Below are 23967 nucleotides of genomic sequence, written 5' to 3' on the forward strand. Positions count from 1 at the left end.
ACGACATAGAACTGCACCATAACAGAACGCACAAATGCATAAAATGTTATACAATTAACCAACAAACCACTCTGTAAAAATAAATACTTTACAAATTAACCAAATAACATTTTGAAACGAAGATAATGGTTGAGTACAATAAATCACCCATTTACAGTTCAGGGATGAACACAAAAATAAATCACATTTTATTGGTCACATAAAGTACACATATTTTGCAGATGTTATCACAAGTGCAGCAAAATGCTTATGTTTCAACCTTCAACAGTGCAGTATACCTAACAACACAAAACAATACACCCCCCGCCCACAAAAAAAACTAAGGAATTCAGAAATTATGTAAAATATATATATATATATACACAGTACCGGTCAAAAGTTTGGACACACCTACTCATTCAAGGGTTTTTCTTTATATTTACTATTTTCTACATTGTAGAATAATAGTGAAGACATCAAAACTATGAAATAACACATATGGAATCATATAGCAAACAAAAAAGTGTTAAACAAATCAAAATACATTTTACATTTTAGATTCTTCAAAGTAGCCACCCTTTGCCTTGATGACAACTTTGCACACTCTTGGTAGTCTCTCAACCAGTTTCATGAGGAATGCTTTTCCAACAGTCTTGAAGGAGTTCTCACATATGCTGAGCACTTGTTGGCTGCTTTTCCTTCACTCTGCAGTCCAACTCATCCCAACCATCTGAATTGGGTTGAGGTCAGGTGATTGTGGAGGCCAGGTCATCTGATGCAGCACTCCATCACTCTCCTTCTTGGTCAAATAGCCATTACACATTCTGGAGGTGTGTTTTGGGTCATTGTCCTGTTGAAAAACAAATTATAGTCCCATTAAGCCCAAACCAGATGGGATGGCGTATTGCTGCAGAATGCTGTGGTAGCCAAGCTGGTTAAGTGCACCTTGAATTCTAAATAAATCACAGACAGTGTCACTAGCAAAGCAATCCCACACCATCACACCTCCTCCTCCATGCTTCACGGTGGGAACCACACATGCTGAGATCATCTGTTCACCTACTCTGCGTCTCACAAAGACACGGCGGTTGGAACCAAACATCTCAAATTTGGACTCATCAGACCAAAGGACAGATTTCCACCGGTCTAATGTCCATTGCTTGTGTTTCTTGGCCCAAGCACATCTCTTCTTATTATTGGTGTCCTTTAGTAGTGGTTTCTTTGAAGCAATTTGACCATGAAGGCCAGATTCACCCAGTCGCCTCTGAACAGTTGATGTTGAGATGTGTCTGTTACTTGAACCCTGTGAAGCATTTGTTTAGACTGCAATCTGAGGTGCAGTTAATTCCCCATTTCTGAGGCTGGTAGCTCTAATGAACTTATCCTCTGCAGCAGAGGTAACTCTGGGTCTTTCTTTCCTGTGGAGAGCCAGTTTCATCATAGCGCTTGATGGTTTTTGTGACTGCGCTTGAAGAAACAAAGTTCTTGAAATTTTCCGGATTGACTAACCTTCATGTCTTAAAGTTATGATGGACTGTCCTTTCTCTTTTCTTATTTGAGCTGTTCTTGCCATAATATGGACTTGGTATTTTACCAAATAGGGCTTTCTTCTGTATACCACCACTACCTTGTCAGTTAATTTGTGGAATTTATTTCCCTCTCAGCCAATCAGTTTGGACTAAAAAAGTATATGTTTATTTTAGATTTTAGATTCTTCAAAGAAGCCACCCTTTGCCTTGATGACAGCTTTGCACACTCATAGCATTCTCTCAAACAGCTTTATCTGAAATGCATTCTAGGTCACTACCTCATGAAGCTGTTTGAGAGAATGCCAAGAGTGTGCAAAGCTGTCATCAAGGCAAAGGGTGGCTTCTTTGAAGAATCTAAAATCTAAAATAAACATATATATACTTTTTTAGTTACTACATGATTCCATATGTTTTATTTCATAGTTGTTATGTCTTCAATATTATTATACAATATAGAAATAGTAAAAAATGAAGAAAAACCCTTGAATGAGTAGGTGTGTCCAAACTTTTGACTGATACTGTGTATATATATATAATGGAGGGTATGGACAGTATAGACAGTATATGAATAGGAATGAATAGGACCCGGCACAGCCAAAAGAGGACTGGCCACCCCTCATAGCCTGGTTCCTCTCTAGGTTTCTTCCTAGGTTTTGGCCTTTCTAGGGAATTTTTCCTAGTCACCGTGCTTCTACACCTGCATTGCTTGCTGTTTGGGGTTTTAGGCTGGGTTTCTGTACAGCACTTTGAGATATCAGCTGATGTAAGAAGGGCTATATAAATACATTTGATTTGAAAGGTGTGTACAGCAGTAGTTATATAGGGTGAGCCTTGATTAGAATACAGTATATACATATGAAATGGGTAAAACAGGAAGTAAACATTATAAAATGACCAGTGTTCAATGACTATGTTCAGTGCCTTTGGAAAGTATTCAGACCCCTTGACTTTTTCCACATTTTGTTAGGTTACAGCCTTATTCTAAAATTGATGAAATAGTTTTTTCCCTCATCAATCTACACACATTATTCTACACACAATACCCCATAATGACAAAGCAAAAAAACGTTTTTAGACATTCTTGGGTAGGAAGCTACAAGCTTGGCACACCTGTATTTGGGGAGGTTCTCCCATTCCTCTCTGCAGATCCTCTCAAGCTCTGGTTGGACAGGGAGCGTCCCTGCACAGCTATTTTCAGGTCTCTCCAGAGATGTTCGATCGGGTTCAAGTCCGGGCTCTGGCTGGGCAACTCAAGGACAAGCCTGTTCGATGGGCACTATAAAACACCCCTTGATTTACATTTCCCCAGACCAGGCCTCCACTCATGGCTAATAGGTTTTACCTTCCAATTCCTCTACTGAAAGTGAACCATACCACGTGGTTAACTTTTAGACTATTGATACCGACAGAATAAGAACAAGTCTTTGATATTAATTATTAGTCTGCAGCTAAGTAAATTATATCATCGAACGCGAAGACCAACGAAACAACCATTCTATGACGACATTAATGAATGTCGCTTTGAAAGATCCATTCGAACCGAGAGAGAGACTCTCCAACAGAACCGAACTCTCCAACAAAGAACGACGACACACTGAGCGTAAATATATATTGATTGCAATTGTTCCCGAATGAGTGAGCCTTCAATTGTCAATTGTTAATATTAATGAACTCTGTGTAACTTCTCAGCTGAACGTTTATGACCCATTGTTCAACAGGCCAACCTGCCTGTTTAGCCCACAAGGGCACATTCCTCTACCAATCCTTTGTGACGATAATGACTGTTTGTAAGTTTTCTGTTAATTACTTAGTGTAGTAAATAAATGATTTTAAGACAATTGATGTATGGATGATTTTAGTAAAGACTGGGTTCGTGCAGATACAACAATTTACGACGTTTGGAATGAGACTGGACTCGAGGTAAAATACACCATTTAAACCAGAAACCATCGGCCTATACTATAATAGAATATAATATTATAGTACAGGAAAGTTATATTAGGAAAATTATAGCTTTGTAATCTGAATATTCTCCTTGGTGCCCCGATCTCCTAGTTAATTACAATTAAACGATTAATCAATTTAATCGCGTGATAATAATTACAGGGAGCTAATTGATAAATATGTCTTCAGTTTAATGGTACCCCCAAAGACCCGACACCAGTGAATCTTGTTTCTCATGGTCTGAGAGTCTTTAGGTGCCTTTTGGCAAACTCCAAGCGGGCTGTCATGTGCCATTTACTGAGGAAGGGCTTCCATCTGGCCACTCTACCATAAAGGCCTGATTGGTGGAGTGCTGCAGAGATGGTTGTCCTTCTGGAAGGTTCTCCCATCGCCACAGAGGAACTCTAGATCTATGTCAGAGGGACCATTAGGTTCTTGGTCACCTCCCTGACCAAGGCCCTTCTTCCCCGATTGCTAAGTTTGGCTGGGTGGCCAGCTCTAGAGAGATTCTTGGTGATTTCAAAGTTCTTCCATTTAAGAATGAGGCCATTGTGTTTTTGGGGACCTTCAATGCTGCAGAATTTTTTTGGTACTCTTCCCCAGATCTATGCCACGACAGAATGCTCTCTTGGGTCTCTACGGACAATTCCTTCGACCTCATGGCTTGGTTTTTGCTTTGACATGCATTGTCAACTGTGGGACCTTATATAGACAGGTGTGTCATTTCCAAATAATTTCCAATCAATTGAATTTACCATAGGTTGACTCCAATCAAGTTGTAGAAACATCTCAAGGATGATCAATGGAAACAGGATGCACCTGAGCTCAATTTCGAGTCTCATAGCAAAGGGTCTGAATACTTTTGTATGTTTTTTATTTTTATTTGCAAACATTTCTAAAAGCCTGTTATAGCTTCGTCATTATGAGGAATTGTTTTTATTTCATTCATTTTAGATTTAAGTTGTAATGTTACAAAAGGTGGAAAAATTCAAGGGGACTGAATACTTTCTGAAGGCACTGTACATAGGACAGAACTTTGGAACCATAAATGGAAGAACTTTGGAACCATCAAGAACCTCTCTAGAGCTGGCCGCCCAGCCAAACTGAGCAATCTCTAAAATGGAGTTGACAGTAGTTTTTCAGGACCACAAAAGTGCATCATTTACAATATTAACAAGTCATGCTCTACTTTGGACAGTAGCTCCAAAAGTGCATGAGATACAGTTTCAAACCACCATCTCCTGAAGCCCTAATGTCCAGTATCGGATTATAGTATGTCAGTGCCACAGTTAGCATCCTGCGGAACAGGCCCCTGGTTCCTCCCCAGCCTCTCCTGCCCTCTTAGACCCAGTCCATCCCGCTGGTCTTGGGCAGGTGTCAGGGCTGGACAGTGGGGTGGTGAGACACGGCTGCAGCGGCACAGACTCCCAGGGGTCCTCAACCCCTGCACCAACACAGTCCTGGGGCAGCCCGGCCAGCAGTAACATTGCCGAACCCCCCACAAACCCTCTCAGCCCCCCAGCCAGTGCCCGTGAGGCTGCCCTGAGCCCCCCTGCCCGCCTTCGTCGCCCTGATGCTGCCCCCCTACCTCGTCCCAAAGCCAGTTCAGTCAGGAAGCCCAGGCTCTGGGAGGGGAGGCTGAAGAGCGGCAGCCCCCTGAAGAGCTCAGGCAGGGGGCGGCAGCTGCCGGGAGGCAGAGACTCAAACTGCACGAGGGTGAAGCGTTCGCCGGCGCGGCCCTGCAAGTAGTCCGCTAGAATGCAGCTGAGCGAGGCACTGAAGACATCCGAATACGGAGAACGACACCCCACCGCTGACTCCCCATCCTCGTCACACCCCCTCCCCCAGAGAGTATCCCTCTCCCAGCCCCGGCTGCCCCGGCTTCCCCGGCTGCCCCACTCCTCAGCCCTCTCCCAGGCTGCCTGGGTCAGCACCAGCACCACTTTCCCCCCCTGTCTCTGCAGGCGGTCAAGCCGGGAGTGGAGCCATGGCACTGGTCCCAGGACACTGAGCTCAGCCTGGCTCCACAGGTCTAGAGATACACTGAAGCCCAGAGAGGAGAGGGACAAGCCCAGACGACACACCAACCCCAGCACAGCCTGATCATTGTCAGGAGGGTACAGCAACACAATGTGGCCACCTCCTACTGCACCTGCAAGAGAGAGAGAGAGAGAGAGAGAGAGAGAGAGAGAGAGAGAGAGAGAGAGAGAGAGAAAGAGACAAGAGAGAAAGAGAGAAGGTAGAGAAAAGAGAGGGGGAGGGGGAAGGACAGAAAGAGAAAAGCGGCAGAGGGAATGAGATCAAGGGAGAGAGAAAAAAGGGATAAAGAGAGGGTGGTTATTCTTCTGAAGCATGAAGAAAGAATATAATTGATATAATTGGAGACAGTGAATTGTGAGGGAATGTTTTAAAGGCTTATCTTACCTTTTATGTCCTCATCTTTCAACCATCTCCACACGTATCCTGTGGGGGAGATAAAACGTGCTATAGTGTCCTAGCCTCAGTGCCAATCTGATAAATTTGCTTCACACTCTCGAAAATGTCAGGCTGGCACCCAGGCTAGTATTATTTGATCATATTACTCCAGTGCTAGCCTCCCTACACTGGCTTCCTGTTAAGGCTAGGGCTGATCTCAAGGTTTTACTGTTAACCTACAAAGCATTACATGGGATTGCTCCTACCTATCTTTTCCGATTTGGTCCTGCCGTACATACCTACACGTACGCTACGGTCTCAAGACGCAGGCCTCTTAATTGTCCCTAGAATTTCTAAGCAAACAGCTGGAGGCAGGGCTTTCTCCTATAGAGCTCCATTTTTATGGAATGGTCTCTCTACCCATGTGAGAGACGCAGACTCGGTCTCAACCTTTAAGTCTTTATTGAAGACTCATCTCTTCAGTAGGTCCTATGATTGAGTGTAGTCTGGCCCAGGAGTGTGAAGGTGAACGGAAAGGCACTGGAGCAACGAACCGCCCTTGCTGTCTCTGCCTGGCCGGCTCCCCTCGCTCCAGTGGGATTCTCTGCCTCTAACCCTATTACAGGGGCTGAGTCACTGGCTTACTGGTGCTCTTCCATGCCGTCCCTAGGAGGGGTGCGTCACTTGAGTGGGTTGAGTCACTGACGTGGTCTTCCTGTCTGGGTTGGCGCCCCACCTTGGGTTGTGCCGTGGCGGAGATCTTTGTGGGCTATACTCGGCCTTGTCTCAGGATGGTAAGTTGGTGGTTGAAGATATCCCTCTAGTGGTGTGGGGGCCGTACTTTGTCAAAGTGGGTGGGGTTATATCCTGCCTGTTTGGCCCTGTCCGGGTGTATCATCGGATGGGGCCCCAGTGTCTCCTGACCCCTCCTGTCTCAGCCTCCAGTATTTATGCTGCAGTAGTTTATGTGTCGGGGGGTTAGGATCAGTCAGTTATATTTGGAGTATTTCTCCTGTCTTATCCGGTGTCCTGTGTGAATTTAAGTATGCTCTCTCTAATTCTCTCTTTTTCTCTTTCTTTCTTTCTCTCTCTCGGAGGACCTGAGCCCTAGGACCCATGCCTCAGGACTACCTGGCATGATGACTCCTTGTTGTCCCTAGTCCACCTGGCCGTGCTGCTGCTCCAGTTTCAACTGTTCTGCCTGCGGCTATGGAACCCTGACCTGTTCACTGTGATTACTATTATTTGACCATGCTGGTCATTTATGAATATTTGAACATCTTGGCCATGTTCTGTTATAATCTCCATCCGGCACAGCCAGAAGAGGACTGGCCACTCCTCATACCCTGGTTCCTCTCTAGGTTTCTTCCTAGGTTTTGGCCTTTCTAGGGAGTTTTTCCTAGCCACTGTGCTTCTACACCTGCATTGCTTGCTGTTTGGGGTTTTAGGCTGGGTTTCTGTACATCACTTTGATATAACAGCTGATGTAAGAAGGGCTATATAAATACATTTGATTTGATTTGATATTATTATATTCATATATAGTTAATACATTTGGTGATTAGATAGCTTCAGAGATAGCTGATAATATTGATAATATACTGCTCAAAAAAATCATGGGACTACTTAAACAACACATCCTAGATCTGAATGAAAGAAATAACTTTATTAAATACTTTTTTCTTTACATAGTTGAATGTGCTGACAACAAAATCACACAAAAATAATCAATGGAAATCCAATTTATCAACCCATGGAGGTCTGGATTTGGAGTCACACTCAAAATTAAAGTGGAAAACCACACTACAGGCTCATCCAACTTTGATGTAATGTCCTTAAAACAAGTCAAAATGAGGCTCAGTAGTGTGTGTGGCCTCCACGTGCCTGTATGACCTCCCTACAACGCCTGGGCATGCTCCTGATGAGGTGGCGGATGGTCTCCTGGGGGATCTCCTCCCAGACCTGGACTAAACCATCCGCCAACTCCTGGACAGTCTGTGGTGCAACGTGGCGTTGGTGGATGGAGCGAGACATGATGTCCCAGATGTGCTCAATTGGATTCAGGTCTGGGGAATGGGCGGGCCAGTCCATAGCATCAATGCCTTCCTCTTGCAGGAACTGCTGACACACTCCAGCCACATGAGGTCTAGCATTGTCTTGCATTAGGAGGAACCCAGGGCCAACCGCACCAGCATATGGTCTCACAAGGGGTCTGAGGATCTCATCTCGGTACCTAATGGCAGTCAGGCTACCTCTGGCGAGCACATGGAGGGCTGTGCGGCCCCCCAAAGAAATGCCACCCCAAACCCATGACTGACCTACCGCCAAACCGGTCATGCTGGAGGATGTTGCAGGCAGCAGAACGTTCTCCACGGCGTCTCCAGACCCTGTCACGTCTGTCACTTGCTCAGTGTGAACCTGCTTTCATCTGTGAAGAGCACAGGGCGCCAGTGGTGAATTTGCCAATCTTGGTGTTCTCTGGCAAATGCCAAACGTCCTGCACGGTGTTGGGCTGTAAGCACAACCCCCACCTGTGGACGTCAGGCCCTCATACCACCCTCATGGAGTCTGTTTTTGACCATTTGAGCAGACACATGCACATTTGTGGCCTGCTGGAGGTCATTTTGCAGGGCTCTGGCAGTGCTTCTCCTGCTCCTCCTTGCACAAAGGCGGAGGTAGCGGTCCTGCTGCTGGGTTGTTGCCCTCCTACGGCCTCCTCCACGTCTCCTGATGTACTGGCCTGTCTCCTGGTAGCGCCTCCATGCTCTGGACACTACGCTGACAGACACAGCAAACCTTCTTGCCACAGCTCGCATTGATGTGCCATCCTGGATGAGCTGCACTACCTGAGCCACTTGTGTGGGTTGTAGACTCCGTCTCATGCTATCACTAGAGTGAAAGCACCGCCAGCATTCAAAAGTGACCAAAACATCAGCCAGGAAGCATAGGAACTGAGAAGTGGTCTATGGTCCCCACCTGCAGAACCACTCCTTTATTGGGGGTGTCTTGCTAATTGCCTATAATTTCCACCTGTTGTCTATTCCATTTGCACAACAGCATGTGAAATGTATTGTCAATCAGTGTTGCTTCCTAAGTGGACAGTTTGATTTCACAGAAGTGTGATTGACTTGGAGTTACATTGTGTTGTTTAAGTGTTCCCTTTATTATTTTGAGCAGTGTATATAGCTTCATCACTAACCTTTGAGGGCACCATGTATGACGTAGGCCCCAAGTATTGCCAAACAGATTAGTAGCAGCCCTATCAGGAGAGTCAGGAGCCATCGGTTCCGTGGTGCTATAGGGGAAGTCAGTCTGATTATATACAGCTGTGGATCAATGCCTCATAATCCATCATTGTATCCATTATTTCTGCCAAATATCCTCTTTAGCTAATTTAGCACTAATCTCTATGCTGCGCGTTATAGAGACACAGATTAACCAAAGAGCTAACCTGTTAATAATCCAGTAAATTTCACTCTTAGTAAAAAGGGTTCCAAAAGGGTTCTTTGCCTTTCTCCATAGGAGAACCATGGGTTCTGCAAAGGGTTCTCATATGTGGACAGCAAATGAACCCTTTTAGTTTGTAGATAGCACCTTTTTTCTAAGAGTGTGGGTCAGTTACATTAATGAATTGATGACCATTTAACCAATCCTTAGGACAGCCAAATACAGCATACAACCAGTTTAGAACTATAGGTAAAATGTAACATATTGACCATATTGGGTGAAATGCGTACTTGCAAATGGACACAAGGGATCCAGCTTTGTATCCATCCCCTGTACTTTCATCTAGACAACAAGAAGCAGTGCGGTGTCAGGCATAAACACTTACAGTACTGCATTTCAGATTAAGTACAGGCTCACAATTTCATTCAAACAGTGCACTCTGTCCACAGGTCAGTGGAGAAGTGTTTACCTGGACACACAGAGCAGGATGAGGGTTCACATTGATGAACACTCCTCTTTTCTGAAAAAACAACTGAAACAGAAACTCAACAGTCATGTTCAGTAAGGTCCTCAGTAAGGTCAAAGGTGAAGGGTAAGTCAACCTCACACGGTAGGCCTTACCCAGTGTCCGTGGAGAGTGCGCGTCCACCCGGCATGTGTGTGCTTGTGCATCCTCTGCCTGGAGCCCTTCAACTCCTCGCAATGCCCCCCCGCTGAGCCCTTTCTACACAGCCACAGTTCCCCCTCCAGGCGACAGGGGGCAGTCACGTTCCAACTCAGCACTGTGCCGTTCCCCACGTTCATCTGAGCCTCCTCCACTGACACGGACACGTTGTTGTCCCACATTCTTCTGAAAAGCTCTGAGAGAAGAATGGAGACATTTGGGTGTTACAATAACAAACGTTTCCAGTCCAGAGTCAAGAGTTCTGCGGTAGGGAAGGAATCTGATTGAACCCCTTACCTTTGTTGTTCATGAAAGGGCAGATCTCTCTGCGTAGATTCTGTCCCTTCCACCAAACCTGTTGTAAAGCAACATACAAGGAATGTGCACAAGTGACTCCTGCATGACAATGACCATGAATCTTCAATTCAGCATTGGAAACAAGTTGTTCCTCAGATTCGGCATGCTGAGCTGCAGAAAAATCAAGCAATGTTTACCTGAAAGCACAGACAGGGCGCTATAGACCTCAAAGGAATGCTCATCTCTCTCTGGCTCTGAAAGAAGAAGAAAGGGCGTGAGAAAGAGGTGACAGTGAGTAAGGAGGTCACAGCTTGACCTTGTAAAAAATGTGTGCATTACAAGCTAATGATGAGACCATTCTTTAGACATACTGACCCAATTCTTGTATCTGCAAGGCTCTCCAGTCCCGAACATCTGGCACATGCCCATGTCACTGGTCGGTGTCTTGTTAGAACTGTCCAGTTGGAGCACAGCCACACCTCTCTTCTTATCAATCACAGCTCTGAGCTTGGGCACTGAGACATATAGAACCAGTCAAAAGTTTGGACACACCTATTCATTCAAATGTTTTTCTTTATTTTTACTATTTTCTACATTGTAGAATAATCAAAACTATGAAATAACGCATATGGAATCATGTAGTAACCAAAAAGTGTAAAACAAATCAAAATATATTTTATATCTGAGATTCTTCAAAGTAGCCACCCTTTGCCTTGATGACACAAGCTTGGTATTCTCTCAACCAGCTTCATGAGGTAGTCAACTGGAATGCATTTACATTAACAAGTGTGTCTTGATAAAAGTTAATTTGTGAAATTTCTTTCCTTCTTAATGGATTTGAGCCAATCAGTTGTGTTATGAAAAGGTAGGGGTGGTATACAGAAGATAGCCCTATTTGGTAAAAGACCAAGTCCATATTATGGCAAGAACAGCTCAAATAAGCAAAGTGAAACGACAGTCCATCATCAGACCGAAACAGGAAAGGAAGACCCAGAGTTACCTCTGCTGCAGAGGATAAGTTCATTAGAGTTACCAGCCTCAGAAATAGCAGCCCAAATAAATACTTCACAGGGTTCAAGTAACAGACACATTTCAACATCAACTATTCAGAGGAGACTGCGTGAATCAGGCCTTCGTGGTCGAATTCCTGCAAAGAAACAACTACTAAAGGACACCAATAAGAAGAAGAGACTTGCTTGGGCCAAGAAACACGAGCAATGGACATTTAACCTATGGAAATCTGTCCTTTGGTCTGATGAGTCCAAATTGGAGATGTTCGGTTCCAACCGCCGTGTCTTTGTGAGACGCAGAGTAGGTGAACGGATGATCTCCGCATGTGTGGTTTCCACCGTGAAGCATGGAGGAGGAGGTGTGATGGTGGGGGTGCTTTGCTGGTGACACTGTCTGTGATTTATTTAGAATTCAAGGTACACTTAACCAGCATGGCTACCACAGCATTCTGCAGCAATACGCCATCCCATCTGGTTTGGGCTTAATGGGACTATCATTTGTTTTCAACAGGACAATGACCAAACACACCTCCAGGCTGTGTAAGGGCTATTTGACCAAGAAGGAGAGTGATGGAGTGCTGCGTCACATGACCTGGCCTCCACAATCACCCAACCTCAAACCAATTGAGATAGTTTGGGATGAGTTGAACCACAGAGTGAAGGAAAAGCAGCCAACAAGTGCTCAGCGTATGTAGGAACTCCTTCGAGAATGATGGAAAAGCATTCCAGGTGAAGCTGGTTGAGAGACTACCAAGAGTGTGCAAAGCTGTCATCAAGGCAAAGGGTTGCTACTTTGAAGAATCTCAAATGTATTTTGATTTGTTTAACGCTTTTTTTGGTTACTACATGGTTCCATATGTGTTATTTCATAGTTTTGATGTCTTCACTATTATTCTACAATGTAGAAAATAGTAAATATAAAGAAAAACCCTTGAATGAGTAGGTGTGTCCAAACTTTTGACTGGTGCTGTATATCAAATGTCAATCAATAAGAGATGTAAAGGTTTAAACTAAAGCAGGTACAGTATAATACTATGGGGATGCAGGGTTGCATTTCAAATTACAGTGACTCACCATCACATTCTTTCACAACACTATCTAGGTCTGGGGAACAAACTAAGAGATAGCAACGGGGAGAGAGAGAGAGAGAAAGAGAGAGAGAGAAAGAGAGAGAGAGAGAGAGAGAGAGAGAGAGAGAGAGAGAGAGAGAGAGAGAGAGAGAGAGAGAGAGGGTAGTCAAAATACATGATCTGAGGAATGTACACTACGAGTCAAAAGTTTTGGAACACCTAATCATTAAAGGTTTTTCTTTATTTGTACTATTTTCTACATTGTAGAATAATAGTGAAGACATCAAACTATGAAAAAACACATATGGAATCATGTAGTAACCAAAAAAGTGTTAAGCAAATCAAAGTATATTTTAAATTTGAGATTCTTCAAATAGCCACCCTTTGCTTTGATGACAGCTTTGCACACTCTTGGCATTCTCTCAAACAGCTTCATGAGGTAGTCACCTAGAATGCATTTAAATTAACAGGTGTGCCTTCTTAAAAGTTAACTTGAGGAATTTCTTTCCTTCTTAATGCGTTTTAACCAATCAGTTGTGTTGTGACAAGCTAGGGGTGTTATACAGAAGATAGATGTATTTGCTAAAAGACCAAGTCCATATTATGGCAAGAGCAGGTCAAATAAGCAAAGAGAAATGACAGTCCATCCTTACTTTAAGACATGAAGGTCAGTCAATATGGAACATTTCAAGTTTGTTCAAGGGCAGTCGCAAAACCATCAAGCGCTATGATGAAACTGGCTCTCATGAGCACTGCCACAAGAATGGAAGACCCAGAGTTACCTCTGCTGTGGAGGATAAGTTCATTAGAGTTACCAGCCTCAGAAATGAGGAATTAACTGCAGCTCAGATTGCAGTCCAAATAAATGCTTCACAGAGTTCAAGTATTAGACACATCTCAACATCAACTGTTCAGAGGAGACTGCGTGAATCAGGCCTTCATGGTCGAATTGCTGCAAAGAAACCACTACTAAAGGACACCAATAAGAAGAATAGACTTGCTTTGGCCAAGAAACACGAGCAATAGACATTAGACCAGTGGAAATCTGTCCTTTGGTCTGATGAGTCCAAATTGGAGATGGTTCCGATCGCCGTGTCTTTGTGAGACGCGGTGTGTGTGAACGGATGATCTCCGCATGTGTGGTTCCCACCGTGAAGCATGGAGGAAGAGGTGTGATGGTGGGGATTGCTTTGCTGGTGACACTGTCTGTGATTTATTTAGAATTTAAGGCACCACAGCACCACAGCATTCTGCAGCGATGCGCCATCCCATCTGGTTTGGGCTTAGTGGGACTATCATTTGTTTTTCAACAGGACAATGACCCAAAACACACCTCCAGGCTGTGTAAGGACTATTTTACCAAGAAGAAGAGTGATGGAGTGCTGCATCAGATGACCTGGCCTCCACAATCCCCCAACCTCAACCCAATTGAGATGGTTTGGGATGACTCGGACCGCAGAGTGAAGGAAAAGCACCCAACAAGTGCTCAGCATATGTGGGAACTCCTTCAAGACTGTTGGGAAAGCATTCCAGGTGAAGCTGGTTGAGAGACTACCAAGAGTGTGCAAAGTTGTCATTAAGGCAAAGGGTGGCTATTGGAAGAATCTCAAATATGAAATATATTTTGATTTGCTAAACACTTTTTTGGTTACTACATGATCCCATATGTGTTATTTCATAGTTTTGATGTCTTCACTATTATTCTACAATGTAGAAAATAGTAAAAAATTAAGAAAAACCCTTGAATGAGTAGGTGTTCTATAAGTTTTGACCGGTAGTGTATGCATATCAATAACATCTTTATAGTACAGCTATGGTATTGTGGTATAAAGAATGCCACTTACCATCTTCTAAGGAGGGGATAGTGGTGGTAACTGAGGTATTTAATGCGTGGACATTGACTGGACTTCCATATTGTACTGGCTCTGGCTCCAACAATAAGGACAGCCTCAGCTACGGAAGTCAAACATGAACCTATTACATGCTAGGCTATATGTTCTGTCAACTAAACAACCCTAGCAGTGGCCAAAGTTACCCAAAATAACCCTAACATTTTTAATAGACAACAGTTTAATGAGAGGCGATAAAGGGAATGTGTACCTCAGGGGGGTGCTGGTCCCCCAGAGCTGAATGGATCAATGTAAATGTCACTTCTTTGCAGCGATTCAAAATGTTTGGGTAGCTGTAACACACGGTTACAGAAGCTGCTAGGAGAGACAACAAAGCAAGTTATTTACCATGGGAAAGTGCAAAAGACACATGAACAGTCAACCACAAGTTTAGATTGAGTGACTTTCATTTATTTTACTTGGCCGACTTGTACGCCCAAGGAGTGTGTGTGGGTGTGTTTTCTCTCTTTTGACACACTATTTTTGATGACCTGTTGTGCTGCGTGGCATCCCTAGGAGACTCTCTTCTCTTAATTCCTTCTGGTTAGAGCTGTCATCTTCGTCACCGTAGTCACCAGACACTTCCTGGTCCTCATTCTTATCTGGAACAGCAGAAACAGCAACAACATGTAATGTGCTGAGAACAGCAGAAACAGCATCAACAAATGTGAACAGCAAGAGTTAAGAATAACCTGCAAAAGCCCCACAACCTATCAATACAACCTATCAATAGAACCTATCAATACATCAATACAACCTATCAATACAACCTATCAATACATCAATACAACCTATCAATACAACCTATCAATACATCAATACAACCTATCAATACAACCTATCAATACAATCCTGCTGTAGGTATGGCATGCTCCTGTCCCAGGCACAGTGACTTCCTGTTGGAGTCAAGGTTAGTTGTGTAGTTCGGGATAGTGATATGGTAGACTATGGACCAAAGACTGTGGAATAGCATCCAGACATCACAGTTGCCTATGATGATAGTGTCTGCTGCAGCTGAATGGTTGAAGCCGTAGGGCTACCTTTGATTGTGAAGAAGACTGTGACTCGCAGGCAGGGTTTGCAGTATTGGCCGTTGATGCAACACAGAAACACGCTGAGCTCCAGCCGGCTAACTTTCACAGGACCCTTCATGCCAGGAAGGGCAACATCTAAGATGCAGAAGGGGCAGAGAAATCAAGAGAGAGAGAGAGAGAGAGAGAGCGAGAGAGAGAGAGAGAGAGAGAGAGAGAGAGAGAGAGAGAGAGAGAGAGAGAGCACATCGTTACAACACTGAATATATACACAATATGATATTTGTAATGTCTTCATTCTTTTGGAACTTCTGTGAGTGTAATGTTTACTGTTAATTTTTATTGTTTATTTCACTTTTATATATTATCTACTTCACTTGCTTTGGCAATGTTAACATGTTTCCCATACCAATAAAGACCCTTGAATTGAATTGAATTGAATTGAAAGAGCGAGAGAGAGAGAGAGAGAGAGAGAAACAGAGAGAGAGAGACAAAGGAAGCGGGAAGGATTAACCTATCACAATGTCATGATAAGTGTTCTAATATATTTTGGCTTATAATGGACTATATATGGTGCTTTGTATGGTCTCACCTTTTACACTGCAGTCAGTCAGGCCCTAAGGAAAAAGCACAGAGAGAGTGATTTCCTACAACATACCAGACCAGACATCTGATTGTGTAATTATTATTTAAATACATAGTAATACTTCCACTTAATATACGTGACACATGCTCTTCCGTTTAACTGCTCTAATTGTAATACAACTACACTAGAGGTCAATTCTCATGACCTTGCTCCCAGAACCGTATTCTTGGAAATGGTCAACAGCAGTGGAGATGGAACACTCAAGCCCTAGGATTGGGTGTCACGCTCTGGCCTGGTCATGAATACATAATGAGCATTAAAACTTTGATGTGTCTGTGTGTGCTACAGTACAGACTGAGGTACATCACATCTGTCAATCAAAACATAAATCTGCTCACTCAAACTGATCAAGTGTTTAACCAGCGCTGACCCATTCCCGTTTTCCACATTTTGTTATGTTAACCCTTGTTCTAAAATGGATTAGAAAAAAATGTAAATCCTCATCCATCTACACACAATACCCCACAATGACAAAGTGAAAACAGAAATACCTTGTTTACAGTTGAAGTCTGAAGTTTATATACACCTTAGCCAAATACATTTAAACTCAGTTTTTCACAATTCAAGACATTTTATCCTAGTAAAAATTCCCTGTCTTAGGTCAGCTAGGATCACCACTTTACTTAAAGAATGTGAAATGTCAGAATAATAGTAGAGAGAATGATTTATTTCAGCTTTTATTTCTTTCATCACATTCCCAGTGGGTCAGAAGTTTACATACACTATTTGGTAGCATTGCCTTTAAATTGTTTAACTTGGGTCAAATGTTTTGGGAAGCCTTCCACAAGCTTCCCACAATAAGTTGGGTGAATTTTGGCCCATTCCTCCAGACAGAGCTGGTGTAACTGAGTCAGGTTTGTAGGCCTTCTTGCTCGAACACGCTTTCCAGTTCTACCCACAGGTTTTTTATAGGATTGAGGTCAGGGCTTTGTGATGGCCACTCCAATACCTTTACTTTGTTGTCCTTAAGCCATTTTACCACAACTTTGGAAGTATGCTTGGGGTCATTGTCCATTTGGAAGACCGATTTGCGACCAAGCTTTAACTTCCACATCATTTTACTCCTCATGATGCCATATATTTTGTGAAGTGCAACAGTCCCTCCTGCAGCAAAACACCCCCACAACATGATGCTGCCACCCCCGTGCTTCACGGTTGGGATGGTGTTCTTCGGCTTGTAAGCCTCTCCTTTTTCCTCCAAACATAACGATGGTCATTATGGACAAACAGTTCTATTTTTGTTTTATCAGACCAGAGGACATTTCCACAAAAAGTACGATCTTTGTCCCCATGTGCAGTTGCAATTGTAGTCTGGCTTTTTTTTGGCGGTTTTGGAGCAGTGGCTTCTTCCTTGCTGAGTGGCCTTTCAGATTATGTCGATATAGGACTTGTTTTACTGTTGATATTGTCATGTCACGTGGCAGAAGTTTTGTGGTATGTGTTAGTTAATTGGGGTTGGACTCCCAATTGAAGGCAGGTGTGTTGAGTTGCCTTTGATTGGGAGTCCTATATAGTAGTGTGTGTTTTTCCTTGGGGTTGTGGGTAATTGTTTCTTGTTTAGTGTGTTTGCACCTGACAGGACTGTTGGCTGTTGGTTTTCTCAGTTTGTTTTGTGTAGTGTTCTCTTTTGCTTTATTAAATATGACGAACACTAACTCTGCTGCGTTTTGGTCCATTCCTGAAGACAGCCCTTACAGAATTACCCACCAAACCAGGACCAAGCAGCGGAGGAACGAGGAAGAAGGATGGATGTGGGCGGAGATAAGGATGAGCGTTTCCAGGGCTATGGAAGAGTTAAGTAAACTCGAGAGGCAGCCCCAATAATTTTTTGGGGGGGAGCACAAGGGCAGTTTTGCGGGGCAAGGATGGAGCCCCAGGCCAGCTCCCCGCACTAGCCCTGAGGTGCGTGTCTCCAGGCTGGCACGTCCAGTACCAGCCCCACGCATCAGGCGTCTAGTGTGCCAGCCCAGCCTCGCCAGTCAGGAGCTGCCAGAGCTTCCTGCCAGTCAAGAGTCGCCAGAGCTGTCCGCCAGTCAAGAGGCGCCAGAGCTGTCCGCCAGTCAAGAGTCGCCAGAGCTGCCCGCCAGTCAGGAGTCGCCAGAGCTTCCCGCCAGTCAGGAGTCGCCAGAGCTGCCCGCCAGTCAGGAGTCGCCAGAGCTGCCCGCCAGTCAGGAGTCGCCAGAGCTGCCCGCCTGTCAGGAGTCGCCAGAGCCGCCCGCTAGTCAGGAGCTGCCAGAGTGGCCCGTCTGCCCGGAGCTGCCAGAGTGGCCCGTCTGCCCGGAGCTGCCAGAGTGGCCCGTCTGCCCGGAGCTGCCAGAGTGGCCCGACTGCCCAGATCAGCCAGAGTGGCCCGACTGCCCGGATCAGCCAGAGTGGCCCGACTGCCCGGAGCTGCCAGAGTGGCCCGAATGCCTGGAGCTGCCAGAGTGGCCCGACTGCCCGGAGCTGCCAGAGTGGCCCGACTGCCCGGAGCTGCCAGAGTGGCCCGTCTGCCCGGAGCTGCCAGAGTGGCCCGTCTGCCCGGAGCTGCCAGAGTGGCCCGCCTGTTCGGGGCTGCCAGAGTGCCCTGCCTGTTCAGAGATGCCAGAGAGGCCTGACTGCCCGGATCAGTCAGAGTGGCCTGACTGCCCGGAGATGCCAGAGTGGCCCGTCTGCCCGGAGCTGCCAGAGTGGCCCGCCTGTTCGGGGCTGCCAGAGTGCCCTGCCTGTTCGGAGCTGCCAGAGTGGCCCGACAGTCCGGATCTGCCAGAGTGGCCTGCCTGTTCGGGGCTGCCAGAGTGCCCTGCCTGTTCGGAGCTGCCAGAGTGGCCCGACAGTCCGGATCTGCCAGAGTGGCCTGCCTGTTCGGGGCTGCCAGAGTGCCCTGCCTGTTCAGAGCTGCCAGAGTGGCCCGTCAGTCAGGATCTGCCAGAGTGGTCTGCTTGTTCGGGCTGCCAGAGTGCCCTGACTGTTCGGAGCTGCCAGAGTGGCCCGTCAGTCAGGATCAGCCCGAGTGGCCCACCTGTCCTCCGGCCCAGCCCGAGTGGCCCGCCTGTCCTCCGGCCCAGCCCGAGAGGCCCGCCTGTCCTCCGGCCCAGCCCGAGTGGCCCGCCTGTCCTACGGCCCGCCCGAGGGCCCGCCGCCTCCGGCCCGCCCGAGTGGCCCGCCTGCCTCCGGCCCGCCCGGTGGCCCGCCGCCCCGCCCAGCCCGAGTGGTCCGCCTGTCCTCCGGCCCAGCCAGAGTGGCCCGCCTGTCCTCCGACCCAGCCCGAGTGGCCCGCCTGCCTCCGGCCCGCCGGTGGCCCGCCGCCCCGCCCAGCCCGAGTGGCCCGCCTGTCCTTCGGCCCAGCCCGAGTGGCCCGCCTGTCCTCCGGCCCAGCGCGAGTGGCCCGCCTGTCCTCCGGCCCAGCCCGAGTGGCCCGCCTGTCCTCCGGCCCAGCCCGAGTGGCCCGCCTGTCCTCCGGACCAGCCCGAGTGGTCCGCCTGTCCTCCGGCCCAGCCAGAGTGGTCCGTCTGCCAGGGTCAGCCCAAGTGGCCCGTCTGTCCGGCGCAGTTATCGGCGCCACCGAAGTGGGCGACACCGAAGGTGGAGCGAGGTTCACGTCCCGCACCTGAGCCACCTCCAGGATAGGTGGGTTGGGGAGGGAGGGAGGGTGTAGCACAGTGCCGTCGTTGACAGCAGCCACCCTCCCTTCCCTCCCTTATTGTTTAGGGGGTATTGTTTATTGCTTTTGTTGGGGTATTGGGGATTTTTGTGTTTTCTTTTTTTAAGGTGCATTCCGGGGTCTGCACCTTGAGGGGGAGTACTGTCGCGTCCTGACCAGCAGAGGGCGTAATTGTATTAGTTTTGGTCAGGACGTGGCAGAGGTTTGTGGTATGTGTTAGTTAATTGGGGTTGGACTCCCAATTGAAGGCAGGTGTTTTTCCTTGGGGTTGTGGGTAATTGTTTCTTGTTTAGTGTGTTTGCACCTGACAGGACTGTTGGCTGTCGGTTTTCTCAGTTTGTTTTGTATAGTGTTCTCTTTTGCTTTATTAAATATGACGAACATTAACTCTGCTGCGTTTTGGTCCATTCATGAAGACAGCCCTTACAGATATAGAGACTTTTGTACCTGTTTCCTCCAGCATCTTCACAAGGTCCTTTGCTGTTGTTCTGGGATTGATTAGCACTTTTCGCACCAAAGTACGTTCATCTCTAGGAGACAGAACGTGTCTCCTTCCTGAGCTGGATGACGGCTGCGTGGTCCCATGGTGTTTATACTTGCATACTATTGTTTGTACAGATGAACGTGGTACCTTCAGGCATTTGGAAATTGCTCCCAAGGATGAACCAGACTTGTGGAGGTCTACAATTTTTGTTCTGAGGTCTTGGCTGATTTCTTTAGATTTTCCCATGATGTCAAGCAAAGAGGCACTGCGTTTGAAGGTAGGCCTTGAAATACATCCACAGGTACACCTCCAATTGACTCAAATGATGTCAATTAGCCTATCAGAAGCTTCTAAAGCCATGACATCATTTTCTGGAATTTTCCAATCTGTTTAAAGGCACAGTCAACTTAGTGTATGGAAACTTCTGACGCACTGGAATTGTGATAAAGTGAATTATAAGTGAAATAATCTGTCTGTAAATAATTGTTGGAAAAATTACTTGCGTCATGCACAAAGTAGATGTCCTGACCGACTTGCCAAAACTGTAGTTTGTTAACAAGAAATGTGTGTAGTGGTTGAATAACAAGTTTTAATGACTCCAACCTAAGTGTATGTAAACTTCCAACTTCAACTGTACATAAGCATTCAGACCCTTTGCTATGAGACTCGAAATTGAGCTCAGGTGCATCCTGTTTCCATTGATCATCCTGGAGATGTTTCTACAACTTGATTGGAGTCCACCTGTGGTAAATTCAAGAATTGGATATGATTTGGAAAGGCACACACCTGTCTATATAAGATTCCGCAGTTGACAGTGCATGTCAGAGCAGAAACCAAGCCAAGAGGTCAAAGGAATTGTCCATAGAGTTCCGAGACAGGATTGTGATGAGGCACAGATCTGGGGAAGGGTACCAAAAAATGTCTGCAGCATTCAAGGTCCCCAAGAACTCAGTGGCCTCCATCATTCTTAAATGGAATAAGTTTGGAACCCCCAAGATTCTTCCTAGAGCTAGCCACCTGGCCAAACTGAGCAATCGGGGGAGAAATGCCTTGGTCAGGGAGGTGACCAAAAACTTGATGGTACCTTTGACAGAGCTCCAGAGTTCCTCTGTGGAGATGAGAGAATCTTCCAGAAGGACAACCATCTCTGCAGCACTCCACCAATCAGGCCTTTATGGTAGAGTGGCCAGATGGAAGCCACTCCTTCATAAAAGGCACATGATAGTCCACTTGGAGTTTGCCTAAAGGCACCTAAAGGACTCTCAGACCATGAGAAACAAGATTATCTGGTCTCTTGAACAAGATTGAAGTCTTTGACCTGAATGCCAAACCTCACGTCTGGAAGAAACCTGGCACCATCCCTACAGTGAACCATGGTGGTGGCAGCATCATGCTGTGGGGGTGTTGTTCAGCAGCAGGGACTGGGAGACTAGTCAGGATCGAGGGAAAGATGAATGGAGCAAAGTACAGAGAGATCCTTGATGAAAAACTGCTCTTGATGAAAAACTGCTCCAGAGGTCTCAGGACCTTAGACTGGGGCGAAGGTTCACCTTCCAACAGGACAACGACCCTAAGCACACAGCCAAGACAACGCAGGAGTGGCTTCGGGACAAGTCTCTGAATGTCCTTGAGTTGCCCAGCCAGAGCTCAGACTTGAACCCGATCAAACATCTCTGGAGAGACCTGAAAATAGCTGTGCAGCGACACTCCCCTTCCAACCTGGCAGAGCTTGAGAGGATCTGCAGAGAGGAATGTGGGAGAACCTCCCCAAATACAGGTGTGCCAAGCTTGTAAATATTTATAAAAACCTGTTTTTGCTTGTCATTATGGGGTATTGTGTGTAGATTGAAGAGGGAAAAAGACAATTTTAGAATAAGGCTGTAATGTAGCAAAGTGTTGAAAAAGTCAAGGGGTCTGAATACTTTCCCAATGCACTGTATCCCAGACTAGATAAAAAAAATGTAGTTTCCTCAGAGAGAGTTGCAGGTATTCTAGTTGTGATTTCTTTCTGACAGCCTCCTGCTAGATACGGCAAATGGCTGTGCATGGTGCGTGCAAGTGAACTAAAGATTGTCTGTGTGGTTGGTTTTTACATGTGTCCTCCACATATGACAGCTCACCCCCCACCCACTCATATAAACACATACACAGCCCACATTAATTTGCATGTGGTAAAGAAAGCAACACAAGTGTGCACATGCACATCCAAGCACACACATATATGGCTGATCATCGGCTGACCTGAGTATACAAAATTAATAGGGTGGTACAGGTGGGATTCTCATAAGCAGTTATATTCAAACATTGTTGTAACATATGACTTAATGGAAACTACAGGCCAAAACATTCCATGACCCCATCCAGTATCATCAGAGAACAATCTGAGTAGATTGTCATAATGCTAAAACTATACAGCCATACAGTAACGCTTCATTTTAAGGGGTCCTTATTGTTATACTATAACAAGTATTGTAGTTAATTGTAATAACTCCTAGTTACACTGTATTAACAACATGTAACTGGTGGTAATTGCAGCCTGTAATTACAGAGGTGCAACAACAAATGCTTGTTACCATGCTTGTTACAAATGTTAAAGTTTTTGATAGCGTCCCGACTCACCATATTGGTCAGTGCTATCCGGGATCCTTGGGACGTCCTTACTCTAAAACCTAACCCTAACCTTAACCCCTACCCTTACCTTGACCTTAACCATAACCCTTACCTAACCCTTACCTTAACCATTTTAAATGTCAACTTCAATGGAGTAAGGACGTCCCAAGGATACTTACCAATCATACTTCCATGCAATAGCTATACCTTATCAGTATGTAGTCTAAATACAGTACTTGCACTATTAGCTTTATAATTGAAATAATACAAAAAATCTATAAACAATTCAAGAAAACCTGACAGGTCTAATGTTAATTTGCTCCTTTTACCTGGTCGCAGGTGAGTCGATGTGCGCCATCTATCATCTCTAGTGCACCTGCAGATGGGGACCTTAGCTGCAGCAGTAACAGTAGGACAAAGTGAGTGCAAGGGAACAGGCGAGCCATTGGCACTACAACACCCCGTACAGCGCTTATGCGTCCAAGGTTCAGGCCTTCCTGTGCCAGCGCCCTGTCCGAAAAGTCTGTCTGGAAAAGTGAAGGTAGTTGCGCAGATCAGACTGATTCCAACACCATTACCTAGAGGCAAGATAATTATAATTGTCACAACCCAACATGTACTGGCAGTCCCCCAAAGTCACAGTGTTTCTCAGTGAGTTCTTCCTGGGCACTGAAACGGGACCTGCCGAAGATCCTGCGCTGCTGGAGACAGGTAGGGTTAACAGGATCCAACCTGGCTGAGAGAGAGAAGGGGGGGGGGGGGGGGTAGTTAATTAATTGCAAGCTGAAGTAGGCTACTAAAACTTTAAGCAGGCTACATTTCTGTATTGAATAAGATACATTTCTCAAGCACAGTATGTGTAACTGTATGTAATTCATATATTGATGCAGAGCAACTAATTAATATTTCAATTTCAAAAGCTAACTTCAATTTCACTTACAGTTGTTTGTGTGGACATGCACCTCCTGTATCAGGTTGATCGACAGTTCTCTAGCTAGCGATGCGGGTTCTCTGTGACACTACACCCAATCTCCTGAAAATATCTCAAATGGCATTCTCTGAATGTAGAGTGAGTGTGTGACAGTCAGGGGGAGGACAGAGGGGAGGTGTGTTTACCTGAAAAGGTGGCTCAAATGCACTGCATGGAGTTGGCAGTTAGATTTCTTGCTATTTAGCTTTTTTAGTAAACCATGAGTCCAGTGTTTCTGAAAATTATGCTTATACGGACTCTGTTGCTTTCCATAGTCCACTAACAGGCAGGCACAGAATGTACAGAAGTTCAGTTACAGTAGGCTAAACCCCTAAGGTT

At 45.7% G+C, this 23967-nt stretch overlaps 1 protein-coding gene across 1 annotated transcript; it reads right to left on the bottom strand.

Annotated features, from left to right (window-relative positions):
• Positions 1-165: 165 nt before the first annotated feature.
• On the bottom strand, positions 166-23866 carry LOC106566621 (interleukin-17 receptor C). The gene is given in 18 exon segments (XM_045693049.2): positions 166-4825; positions 4828-5604; positions 5877-5915; positions 9067-9162; positions 9605-9656; positions 9784-9846; positions 9936-10174; positions 10276-10333; positions 10473-10529; positions 10651-10790; positions 12360-12401; positions 14200-14308; positions 14456-14562; positions 14736-14846; positions 15285-15413; positions 15868-15892; positions 22988-23394; positions 23599-23866. Coding segments are annotated over 17 exon segments (2193 nt in total). The 5' UTR covers positions 23105-23394; positions 23599-23866; the 3' UTR covers positions 166-4793.
• Positions 23867-23967: the final 101 nt, after the last annotated feature.

The sequence above is a fragment of the Salmo salar genome, chromosome 13 (genome assembly GCF_965601325.2).
Source record: "Salmo salar chromosome 13, fSalSal1, whole genome shotgun sequence".
NCBI lineage: Eukaryota > Metazoa > Chordata > Actinopteri > Salmoniformes > Salmonidae > Salmo > Salmo salar.